This window comes from Etheostoma spectabile, chromosome 18, assembly GCF_008692095.1.
Source record: "Etheostoma spectabile isolate EspeVRDwgs_2016 chromosome 18, UIUC_Espe_1.0, whole genome shotgun sequence".
NCBI classification, from domain to species: domain Eukaryota; kingdom Metazoa; phylum Chordata; class Actinopteri; order Perciformes; family Percidae; genus Etheostoma; species Etheostoma spectabile.
Genome location: NC_045750.1, coordinates 13,263,310 through 13,276,251, shown reverse-complemented (window position 1 = coordinate 13,276,251; position 12,942 = coordinate 13,263,310). Strand labels below are relative to the sequence as shown.

Sequence of the window (12,942 nt, the reverse complement as noted above, 5' to 3'; positions counted from 1 at the left end):
ATATATACTGTATAGTCTAAAATGTTTCATTTCCAGGTGCTGCCCAAAATTCTGCCGGATGTCCCTCATTTTGGCGGGATGTCCGTTACCTTCCGCTTTTTTTGTGTTGCCATTTAAATTTTGAGTACAATGGTAACCTGCTCTTCAGATCTCTGCAATTGAGACTATCAAGCCATACTATCTGTCCACTCCTAGTTTTCTGTTGCACGACTAAAACAACTTTTGAACATACACGTGCCACGAAAAGAAGTTCCTTCCAGAGGCTATTTTGCAGCGGCACCGTGGCTCCGTCTGGCGCTTAGCGCTGCCCGAGATGATTGCGATTGGTTTAAAGAAATGCCAATAAACCAGAGCACTTTTTTCTCCCATCTCGGAATGCTGTGTGGACTAGCCAGACCCTCCTCTGCAGCGCTGTGGATGAAAGTCTGGCAATGCGAGACTACTGTATATCCTAAGTCAGCAGGCTTGAGTGAGCTCAGCAACATCACAATTTAAGCTCTAACTATTTGCACATTCCTTACACAGAGGCTGTCTCCTCCACTGCAAGTTTTTAAACTAAACTGAATCAGAGATGGAAACTGCGGATAACTTGTGCAACCTTGCTATGTAACAATTTATCTGAGTGCAATATTTCTGTTGACATTTGCAACAATAATTTACAGGGGTGTTTATTTAGAGAGTCAACTTTGGTTTGATCAGCATTCACACATACACCCTACACACAGAAGGATCTAAAGTAATGATTTGCGTCCCTACACACTGACCCAGTATTCAAACTCAAGATATAACCAATAGTAGTTAGACATCCTCCTGCTCATGGAAAAAAGAAAAAATATAGATACATCTGCATAAATCACTACTACTGCTTTGCAGGCAGTCCGGGGTACATGAGATACAGTATATTCAAAACCAACAACAATATGGACAATTAAAAAACAGTACTTTTCATCAAATTGTATTTAAGATGGTTCTCAGATTGCAAGTATCACAGTGACGTGGGTGCAGTGCATTAAAATGAAGGTTGAAGAGCCACTATTCATTTTATATTTACATGTGAAAATGATCCACAAAATCTTCTTCTGTAGGTAAGACCAGATCCTGTAGCCAGCAGTAGTTTAACATCCTTTACATGGCTGTTATGAAATCATTACACATCTTCAGTGGCACAGATTGGCATTCCAGATTGGGCTCACCCTTTCTGTGAAGGCACACCTACGTGACATACCATACTTGCGTGCCAGCCAAAGTACATGATTCATGTGAGTCTGGCTGAATTGTCAAATAACTCACAGAAAGCTTAATTTGTTAATTGAGACTAAATGAGCTTTAGCTACCTTTTCATTCCTGCTGAAATTCCTGATATCCCATTGATAAAGTTTCATTTGTTTTTTTTCTTCAAGTGTGTCCAACCCAAGTTTTTTTCTTTCCCCATCGTAGTACCTAAAAATTTCTATTTTTGATTTAGAATGTTTGTTTATTTTCTATGTGTATTATTAACTTATCCCGTCCCGAACTCCTGTTATTATTGCTCTATGTTGTTTTATTCATAGGCAGAAACAGTGCAGGTAAATGTCTAAGAAAAGCATCTGCAAATTCAGTATGTACTGATGCAGGCTGATGTATTTTGCTGCTGTTGCCATGTAAAAACCTTGTCATTTAGTTTTACTTGTTGTCACTTAAGTGGAAGGACAATATGGTGCTATTGAGTAAGAAAATGATCAGGCTTCTGTTTTTAAAGTCGGTTTGTCCTATATAACATTAATGTCATTAAGCAAAAGACAAGGAGGTTAGTCTTAAATTCCTTAGTGGAAATTGGCATCTAGTAGGTGCAAAGTTTTGACCCACTTGCAAGTTACAGTATGTATTATAACGATGGAGAGGCAAATCACATCACTGGAAAGAGCCTGTGCAGGAGGTGTGTTTAGCTTAAGCCATGCAAAACCCCAAATTAGATCAAATTAGTGCAAGGAATGTTGCGGTTTAGCAGAAAAAGAGCTGTAATTAAATCAACCTGTGATTAACAATTATGTTTACTCTGTGTGTGTGTGGTTGTGTGTGTGTGGTGTGGGGGTGTGTCGTGGGTGTGTTGTGTGGCGGTGTGTGTGTGTGTGTGTGTCCGTGTGTGTGTCCGTCCAGGTTCTTCATGACAGGCTACCTGCCCCTGGGCTTTGAGTTTGCGGTGGAGCTGACGTACCCAGAGTCAGAGGGAACCTCATCCGGACTCCTCAACTGCTCAGCACAGGTGCAATTCAATGACCTATAGGGTCACTTAAAACATAATAGTGCACAAAAGAGTCAAAGAGATAGCATGAGAACTGCTGGTGTGTAACTGGTTGTACTATAACTCTGTATCAATGCAGGTTTTCAACAGTTAAGCCCAATCTGTTCTGATTAATGTGCTAAAATCCTGATTTGACTTTGCAACATGCAACAGACAAAAAAAGCATCATTCTTGCAAACCATGTTTAAACACAAATTTCCGAGTGATGTAAATTAATTTATGAAACACGACGTCACCACCATTCACAAATCACCTCTGTGTAATGTGCCCTGGATAGCTGATTGCAGTTAATGGCTCTATAATACTTCTTTTGAATGCCTTTTTTTTGCCAGACCATATCAATACATCTTTGCTGCTGAGTGATGAAATTGAGTGATGAAAGTAGACTGATGATGTGTTGTAATATGCTTTTAATTTGTTTTGAATCTTTCCTTTGTTGTAGTTGTGAGGGTGCGTTCAAACACCAGCTTTATTACTAACTATTGCATGTTCTGCATGCACAGGTGTTTGGCATTATATTCACCATCTGCCAGGGGAAGATCATGGACCGCTTCGGCACACTGGCAGGAAACATCTTCCTCTGTGTTTTTCTTTTAATCGGCACAATAATAACTGGTAAGACCTATATTACTTTGAAACGTATGTATAGAGTCATAGCCGGCTACTGATTTTATGTCACGTACAACAATGCCTATGAATTGTCGTCACTGTTTTTGTTATGACTTTACTAACATTCCTGTGGGAAAACATGCTAAATTCCAAGAATGCAGATGATGGTTACTGTGTAACTTGAAGGACTGTTTCAGGGTTAAATGTTATGACACATTCAGAATGTAACATAATGACAAATGTGTTTATGTCGTTGCATGTACTTAAGAAATATACTTTAGTCACCTACTTACAGGAAGATGAGTTTACCTTAGGAGCAGATTTAGATTTCAGAATTTTTCCTCTTTTTTTCTTAAACAAGTAAAATAAAAACTATTTAACTGAAGTTTGGTAAAAAGAGATTGTGTAACCACAGGTGTTTTGTTGTTCTTTTTGCGAGGCCCATTGAGGGGTTTATGAGTAATGTATAACTTTAAAATTCATTAGCCACTGAAGCACTAATCATTGTGCACAAAAACCCTGCAAGACTTTATTGCAACTTTTGTGCCCACAAAGGTCAGCAGAGTGAATCAGTGCCTTTTGCACCTTACACAGCATTTAGCAATATGAGTGGACTTTTTGTTGTGGTCATCATGCCAGTTTGCCAGAAAGATAACAGCTTTGTGAGAAAAGCATAACTGAACTCCCACTTTGTGAAACAGTGTAGAGTCCTAACAGTATTGGCACTCTGTGTTATATTCATAATCACAATAGTTATGTCCTGTTGGGAATCCTTCTCCTGAAATGGAAATTGAGGTTAATGATGAGGTTGCAATCAAGCTGTTTTCATAATTTTGCAGTGCAAAGTTGAGGGTAATTTAGGATTCATGACTTGAGTGGCATACTGCATTTTCTTCAGATTTATATTTGTTGCCAGAGTCTTAGGAGACCCTTGCACTTGAACAGAGCAACTGCAATGTGTCTGTGCACAAGAGCCACCTACTGGATACTCAGCTTTATTACATTATGACATTCAACCACACATTTTTGTTCCAGTTTTTACCTGTTCTGTCTTTATTTCTCTGCAGGCTTAATTAAGTCTGATCTACGGAGACAAAATGCAAACAAGTTGGCCAAAGCAGCAGTAAGTGAGAATAAGGGGTGTAATTTTTGTTGGGGATATAGTATATGGAGGCGAACAATGGTGATGGTAGTATAATTTGGAAGAAGGCTTTTTCATGAAAGACATTTTTACATCTAGCAGCAGGAAAAGCATTCATAAAAAATAATGAGCGGAATTCCATTTAGCTGTTTCAGTTTCAGGGTCTGTCATAAAGCTTACTCAGACATTTGAATGCACAGAGCCATTGTTAATGTTACTAGTAACAGTAGTGCTTTTCCTACTATAACGAGTCAAAATGTCTGCTGTGAAAGGGGTCCACGTGTTATTTGTTTGCTAGTCATAAGTTTGCATGGAGTCAAGGTCACATGTGTGTCTTGTGCGGCTCCAGAAATAACTTACCATGTGCTCCTATTGTGTCTATTTTTGTTGTCGTCTGCATGTCTGTGTCTGTTTTTCACATGGATGTAGGTTTTCTATAGAAATGGTGTGGATTATGCCGTGATACTGCTACAATGTCTCGGCTGCATGTTGGCCTGCTTTCATCTTTCTCAGGTGGCTGCTTGTTGTAAAACAGAGCATGCATCTGCTTACAAGCTAAGAAATGTATTAATGGACAAATATCTTACAGGTTAATGAATGTATAGTACAACTTTAAATGCTTTATTGATGGGATTTCCCCTGTCACAATGCATGTCTTTCTTTTTCACCACTTGTCTACCTTGTGTAGCATTGCTTTGAGAAAGAACCTGAAAACTATCTCTGAAAAAAAGAACAATGGCAAAGCTACAAAGCAACAAATGACCTCTAGTAACAGGAAGAGCTAATCGTCATTATTGATGCCTGGGTGAGTCTCCAAACTCTGTGATGAAGTTACTGATGACAGGAAATTCCTCACATTTAACGCTAACATACAGGGAAGAACAGACATGAGGGTTCATAATATACTCAAAAGTAAATGTTTTTGTGGAGAGTAAGATGAGACCATTGATACCACTCATATCTATCCATTAAATACGAAACTAGAGCCATCAGATGATTAGCTTAGCTTAGCACAAAGACTGAAATCAAGGGGACAAAGCTAACCTGGGCCTTTTGATTGGAAAACAAATCCATTAACCAGCATCAATAAAGCTAACTAATCAAAAAAGTATATCTGGTTTGTTTAATCCGTACAAAAAGCCAGGGGTAAAAACAACAATTTCTTATTTTATGGGGGTTATACTGTATGAGCCAAACTATTTTTCGGCTCGGAGCTGAGCTAAGCTAAGATACGCTGCTGCTGGCTGTGGCCTTATACTTAACAAACAGATATGTGAGTGGTAATAGTGCTGGCCAAAAAGTAATGAACAATTATTTTCTGCTGATACTTTAGTGAGCTCAATAGTGAGTTCATATCAGGTCTGCACTAGCACTGCCTCCAGGAAATAGACAAATGCTCGCACTCTAAAGTCTGACACTATGAAAAGCTCTCACCTTCTTCTTCCTACTCTGCCTTTCTGTGATATCAAAATAACTAGCCAAACTATAAATGGAGGCATTACAACCTCAATCAATGTTACAGACTCAGTCAGTACTGTGGGACAAGCTTGAATTCAGTGGGGGAATTACAAAATTAGATAGTGTCGCAGCAACTTCACCCTGGGACTGGAGACTCACGCCTCTATAAATGCTGAGTGACAAGTGATCAGCAGCTGTTGTTTTAGGTGGAGGGGCAGATGTCGGGACAAGACTACGGAGCCACCGCGCTAATCACCCAGCCGCAGACTCCTCCCTCACAAGCCTGATCAATAAACCTTTCTGCCTTCACAAAAAAAAAATCTCCTCAAATCTTAGCTCAACACTCAGATGTACGAAGGTAGGAGTACAGAGCAATCAGCAAACACTTTCTATAATCACAACACGTGCTGCACATCTTTCACTGTTAAACCTCTGTCTCTCACTCAGTTTCTTTCCATCACGCTGAATAAAATTCAAACAATCATGTAAATATGAAACTTTTTTTTACTAAGCCTGTTTCAGTTTGTGATTTGTCACAAATTGGCTCCTTAATCCTCAGATCCTTAAAATAAAACCATTGAGGCCTATTTGAAACCACAGCTTTTTAATTGTTTGAGTAACACCTGTGCTTGTCCTGCTAAGACAAGTCAAAATGTCTGCTGTGAAAAAGGCCAACTGATGTGCTTTTATTTGTATATTTGTGTGTTTTATCTAGCATGTAGTCAGTTACATACAGTTCATCGAGAACTGAGTACGTTTGAAAAAGTCAAATACATACCGGTATTTCAAATGACCACAAAGAAACAGTCACATTTCATACTGAAGCTACAGAAGCGGCTTTAGCATTTTAATTGATCATTTTGGTCCTATCTTTTGTCCTTTGCAAAGAATGTGTCCTTCAAATTAAAAAAATATTCTGTACCTTAAGTCATCTATAGTCTATTACTAACCTGTAGCAACAGAATATACAAGTAAGATGATCATTTGGTCTCTTTTCAATCATATGTTATCTTGAATGTGAATGTGCGGAGGAAAAATTTAAAGGCTATCTGTACTCTTTAGGATGATGTTAGAACGATCAACCTAAAGTCTACAGAGACAAAAGACAACTTCTGCATTGAGTCTATTAAACTGATGAATTTAAAAGCCTGTTTTAAATTGATATAGGGACCGTCGGACTGCTGCAATAGAAGCCTGGATGCATCGTCTATTGTCGTAGAGGCCAAGTTGTAGACGCAAAACACACACTAATAAAGATTACATAAAGGCCTCAAACAGGACCATGATCTTCTTCTTTCATTCTGAGAAAGAACAACACCATCCAGAAGTCTTTAGACCCACTTCCTTTTAGATGTAAAGTATTATCAATATTGTATTAACTATTTATACATTTAAAAAAGCTAAAATTATGAATATATAAATTAGATAGAAAAAATGTACTGTTTAGCTTATTTTTTTTTTAAATTTAAGTGTAAATTGAATGCTTTCACTTAATCTGCAAGACATGAATGTGAAACGTTTGTGCCTCTACAATTTTACCTGTCAGTACTTCAAGAGTACAGTGTTGATTATGTACAGTACATTTGCCATGAACAAATAACTAATTCAGTCATTTCTTATTAACACAGTTAATGTAAATACAGTATGAGGGATTTTGGTCATTGTGGTTAAAATAATTTAAACAGCATTGACGGGTTTCTAATCAGTTACATTACATATCATTTAGCTTTTATCCAAACCGACTTACAATTGTTATATGTCAGAGTTTGCATGTCTCTGGAGCAACTATGGGATAAAGGTCTTGCTCAGGGACACATTGGTTGATGTATTGCAGTGTGTTTATATATATATATATATATATATATATATATATATATACACACACACACACCATTCATGTTTACTCATTTAACATGAAAATAAAACTAGTTTTATTTTCTTTGTTTGTTGTCATTTGCTTTTCATTCACTGTGTAAATCTCATGGTGACCCTATCTGACGGAAGCCGTCGATGATTGTAAACCCAGATACACACACAATTTGTCTCTCTCCAGGAATAACATGTGGATCAGAAGTCTAGGTTATTGTACCAGCATATAGCTTGAACAAACATTAGCCTACAAAAATGCAATACAAAAAGAATTATGTCATAAGGGGTTAAGGTTAGCATAACTCAGCATAGGCAAGAAAGAAAAAAGTTGAATTGTTGTATTAACCTTTATCAATTACTGGTTTAATGCACCACCTAGTAAGCTTGCTAAGTCAGTTTTTCTCAATTTGTTTATCAATTCTGCATCCCCTTTCAAATATAGTTAAGAAGTATAGTACAATAAAGTACCCCCCTGACCAGCCCAAAACATTTTGGTAGAAATAATTAAGAGACACAATAATGCTCTGCACCATCAGTGATTAATTTAAGAAACAATATTGTAACTGGAAAAAAAAACCTTAAATGCTAGCCTACATTCCAAATGTTTAAATTCACTAAATTCATTGTTATAGTTAATCATTATTTAAGGAATTATGCACTTCTGATTTTTTTTTTTAATTTACATTCTCAAAAAAATCTCACGTACCCGTGCAGTAGGCTACTCCAAAGTAGCCTCAGGGAACGCTTTAGAGAATTAGAGAAAAACTGCACTAATGACCACAATGACCCATCAGACACACCCACGAGGTGACTGGCCCACAGGTGCATTCTGGATCTGGCTATGGCTAACATGCTAAAATGCCAATATTGGTGACTTTACGCTCCTAAATTGTTACTGCAGAGCCTCATTTTACAGCTCAAATTGTTAAAACGTGTTACCTCGTGAGTGCGTGGACTATCATGCTTTGAGAATAAACGAACAAAGAAGTTTAACCTGGAGCAGATTGAGGAAGATTTAAGGTGCATAAAGCTCACAAAATTCGGTGAGTAAGATAACACACTGTGTGTGTGTGTGTGTATTCTGCTGTTGTATTAAGTGAATGTAGTTTGTTGCACCCGCCGTGGTGTCCTCTTTATATTTATTGTGGGCCATTTTTGTTTAATAAAATAATCAGTTCAATCCATGATCAATTAAAATATTGTTTGTTTGGACATTAGGGCTCTGTAGTGTGATGTGTGTACGTTGGCATGTTAATGTACTTCTATGTACACTTCATTTTGTATGCTAAATGCGTTTATGTATGATCATGGTCATCATATTAAAAGTACATTTTAACTGACCAACTTTTTAAAATTGTATATAAGTACCATTTATACACGTTAAAGTATTTATCCCATCACTGCTTTATATAAATAAGTTACCCTTGATCAATTACAGCAGTGTAATGCTTTTGAATGCAGCGGGATTTTGACTTCTAATGTAGTATTTTTAAATTGTCATATACTGTACTTGTAGTTAAGTAAAAGATCTGAGTACTTCTTCCACCACTGATATATACAGACATTATATGTAAACACACCTGTGAGCTTGCTGTCACACGACGACTTAAAATACGTAGGATTCTAAGTTATTATCCTTATCCCATTTTTTTCAACAACAAATCAATAAATACAGGATTGTGTGTACCTCTGTTGGCCACATGGGGGTAGCATTGTTACGTGCAAACAGCATTGACTCTAATGAAGGAGAAGGCCTAGAAGGACTTAAGTGAGGGGCACAAGAGAAAAACATCGGCCTAATCAAAGCCCATTGTAGATGTAATTTGTGTTCTCAATGCCATATGATTTTTTTTCTTTTGTCATTTAATCAACTTTGAAAATGAATGTGGCAGAAACCTGCTGATCCAAGGTGCTGGCTTGAATACATGACTACATTAAGCTTCTCATTGGCATCAATAGAGATAAAGTTGCCTCTGAGCTGCTGTGATGAGATCATCCTGACTTTAGGCCAGTACTCAGAGAGCAGCTCCCATTTGACTGATTCTCTGGTGATCTCATTGTTCTCTAGTTAGCTAATGACTGATCCTTGGAATAGATTGGTTGTTAAAGTTTCTGTCATGACTTTTTCCTGGTACTACAGGTTAATTAGCATATGGATATGAAACACTATCCATTAATGCAAAATACAGCTGTGGGGATGGCATTCAAAAACCCCTCTTATCTAACTCCCTTCATTCTCGCTTAGTTTTACAACAGCTGCCAGTCATCCACCATGAATCAAATGCTACTTTTAGTATTTTAACACTTTAGTTCTGAAGAGAAGTAGGATGAGAAAAATTCAGAGAAACAGACGAAGCGATTTCTGTTTGCTCGTATCCAGAAGGCACAAGGCTGACATCATACCCATGCAACACTGCCCCTTTTAGTCATTTGTTGTGTCAACACTATTTATACAATATGCCACACTGCAGAGTTTCCTTCTTTTTATGATCTTTATTAATGTGAAATATATGAACTGTAGACAGGAAGGTCACAGAAGGAGGAGGACGAGCAGGGTGTGACCTCGCTGGGGAAACTCCTGACTGCCTGCCCACCCACATGCAAAGATGGGTGTTTGAATAAGGCCCCTTGTATGCATATGACATTTCGGAGCTGCTTGGAAGAACTACTGTACATGCAAACGGTTAGGTCAGTTGGTTCTTACTTACTAAGGGCTTCTGCTTGCTTGCTGTCATTTCTTTCTTTCAATGATTTTTCTGCATTGAAACTCAACAAGTGTGTCTCTTAATGACGATGAAGTCAGGTCTAGGTGGTAAACCGTTTTTTTTCTCCTTGCTAGCATTTGTTTAATTGATTTTATTGATGTTTGGTTACATGGGGATGTCAATTCTCCCCGTCTTTTGCTCTGTGTGACAGGTGACACGGACAAAATTCACAGTATATGCAATTTTATTTGATGATATTGGCATGCATTATGATATATTCTCTAGAAATTAATTTTAGGAACTATTATAGTAACATAACCAGTTGAAATTTAAAAAGCGGATATAGGCTATGTACATGAAAGGTCACGCATGCTGATGCAAAATAATCCAATATTGCCATAAAGACGTGATACTCTTGAATTGAAATGGCTGAATAAAAGAGATTTGGATCTTTTGCAATATGAATAAACTTGACTTTCAAAAAAACGTAGGAATTTTTTGGGGAATACGCTTATCAGCTTTCCTGCCTATAGTTTCTGTAGGTAAGTTTCCATCCACTCTTCAATCAAATTATCTGAAGTTCGGTAAAAAAACTCATGCGAATAATAAGAAAACAAAAACACTATTAACACATCACTACAATGATGCAGATGCAACTTGGCTTTTATTTTCCATCTGGCACCGCTGCAAAACAACTTTTTTTTTTTTAAGACATGTCTCTGTTTGAGCGCCCTACTCCGCAGGACGTCCCACGGCTTGTCGTAACCTTTGTTGGCCATTTCCTTTGTGAGTTCCTGATAAATTATGGCATTTCTTAGATTTTTGGTATCTAAAATAGCTGTTATATTTTTCTCTTAAAATAAATTCAAAACGTCTCTTGTCTCCTTGTTGGTCCACTTCCATCTATCTTTGTTGACACCCGCCATGTGTGCAAATAGAGTAGAAACCCTTGGCGGAAATTAACTAAAACTTCTCTGTTTTGTGGCGGGTTGCAAACATAAAATGACCTAAAAATTAATCGCAATTCATGATTTATTCGGCAAATAACGGTTCCATCAGTGTTTATCGCATAAGCCGTGTATCGAGCACGCTAAAATCCGATGAGACCAAACGCATTTCCTTTGAGTCGATATTCAGGAAATTCCATCAAATTTGACTGTTTCCATAAGGCATTTTTCATTTGATATTACTTAATTTGGATAAAAAAGTGTGGATGGAAACATAGCTTGTGTTAAGCATGGAACTAAACCCAGGAGACAATTAGCCTAGCTTAGCATAAAGACTGGAAACAGAGAAACTGTTCTGTCAACAATAAAAAAAAATAAAAATAAAAACTGCCAACCATCTCCTCTAAAGCTCAAGGATTAACACAGTTGTTTAATCTGTACACAGGCAGAAATGTGAAAATGATGTGGTTTTAGAGGGAGTGTTACTATATTTCTTCATGAACATAGTTTATCCGTCTACCCAACAACTCCGGGCAGCGTCTCTACTGGTTGCATGGCAACCTCAAAGACTGGTAATTTAAAACCACAAATGGTTGTTTTTACAATCTCTGCTCGTGTATAGATTAAACAAACGTGTTAATTAGGGAGATTTAGAGGAGCTGGTCGGTGTATTTCTTTAACTGCAAACAGAGCCTTTATGCTACGCTGAGCGAATCACCTCCTGGCTCATGTTTCATACCTAACGCTCAGTTGTGTAAATCTTCTCATCTAACTCTAACTCACCTGGGCGTATTTCCCAAAATTGTTTTTTTAAAGGATAGCTAACGCTCTATAAATGATATGTTATTCCACAATACCATCCAACAGTATATATCATCACATCACCCTCATCTGTGCAATGTGACAGATTACCAGCATTACCACAGCATGGGTGATGGTGTACCTCACTCTCATGGCGCACAGCCCATAAGCACAAAAACTGAATACGCTTCTGTGAAGAGGTGGCAGGATGGTTTATTCTGCAATGCCGTTGCATGTTGGTTAAGTACGTCATTGCCCTGAGGGTGGCTGATACTATCTGCCTGCTGGCACTTCACAGATATTATCAACTATCCACATCATGATCCATCCTGCACCGACAAACCCAAAATCTAAATTCACAGCTAAAATTACAAACACTATATATAGTTTGTTTAAAGAGGTGGGAGGAAATCAGCATTGTGCAACCAGTTGTATGCTGTTTATGTCAAATGAGGTTTAGGGACTAGATTAAAGGCCTTCTCACAACTAGTTAGAAACTAGAATTAAACCATCAACTTGCCAAAAAAACACTATCTGGTGGGATAAACGTGGAGGGGGAGGCTGAAGTGACTACAGTATGTTGCAGTGCCTCTTGTTTGTGTTGCCTGTTCAACAGCCATAGAGATTGATGGTGCTGGCTGTGTACAACACACAGTAGTGAAAAGAGAGCTGTGTGCACCCGAGCACGGGGAAAAAAAAGGAATGGATAAAAAAAACTTAATAGCATTTTATAGAGATGAGAAAAACAGAAACATGAGGTCTAGCTGACAAGGAGGATGTCGAAACAACTGCAAAGGAAATATACATGAAAGAGAGGGAGATGAAAGTATTCCTAGGGCTGAAAGTGAAACACAAGTAAGTGCAGTGAAGACTGTGTCATACACAGATGGCCACTCGGTGTATTTTGTAGAGGCTGCTGAACAAGCACCTCATCCGTGCACATTGTGGAGAAATATAACTCACTCACAGATGGACTGCAGAGAAGGGAGGTGCTGCTAAGAAGTCAAACTGTAAACTGATTCTTGATATTCCACAGTGGCTCGGCGCCAGACGAGCTGTGCTTGGTACCGGGGTTTTCTTCGTGTGTGTGTGTGTGTGTGTGTGTGTGTGTGTGTGTGTGTGTGTGTGTGT

General features: G+C 38.0%; 1 protein-coding gene across 6 annotated transcripts in view; it reads left to right on the top strand.

The window, feature by feature from the left end:
* Positions 1–6,881, top strand: part of flvcr2b (FLVCR choline and putative heme transporter 2b) — a 20,049-nt gene extending 13,168 nt beyond the window's left edge. For 2 of the 6 annotated variants that reach the window (XM_032542559.1, XM_032542556.1), the window contains exons 7-10: positions 2,137–2,242; positions 2,785–2,896; positions 3,958–4,028; positions 5,696–6,881. In XM_032542559.1, coding sequence (XP_032398450.1) covers positions 2,137–2,242; positions 2,785–2,896; positions 3,958–4,028; positions 5,696–5,776 — 370 coding nt within the window. In that variant the 3' untranslated portion in view covers positions 5,777–6,881. The remainder of the gene's footprint in view (positions 1–2,136; positions 2,243–2,784; positions 2,897–3,957; positions 4,029–5,695) is intronic. The other 4 variants (XR_004336126.1, XR_004336128.1, XM_032542558.1 and 1 more) reach the window with 4 other exon arrangements.
* Positions 6,882–12,942: the final 6,061 nt, after the last annotated feature.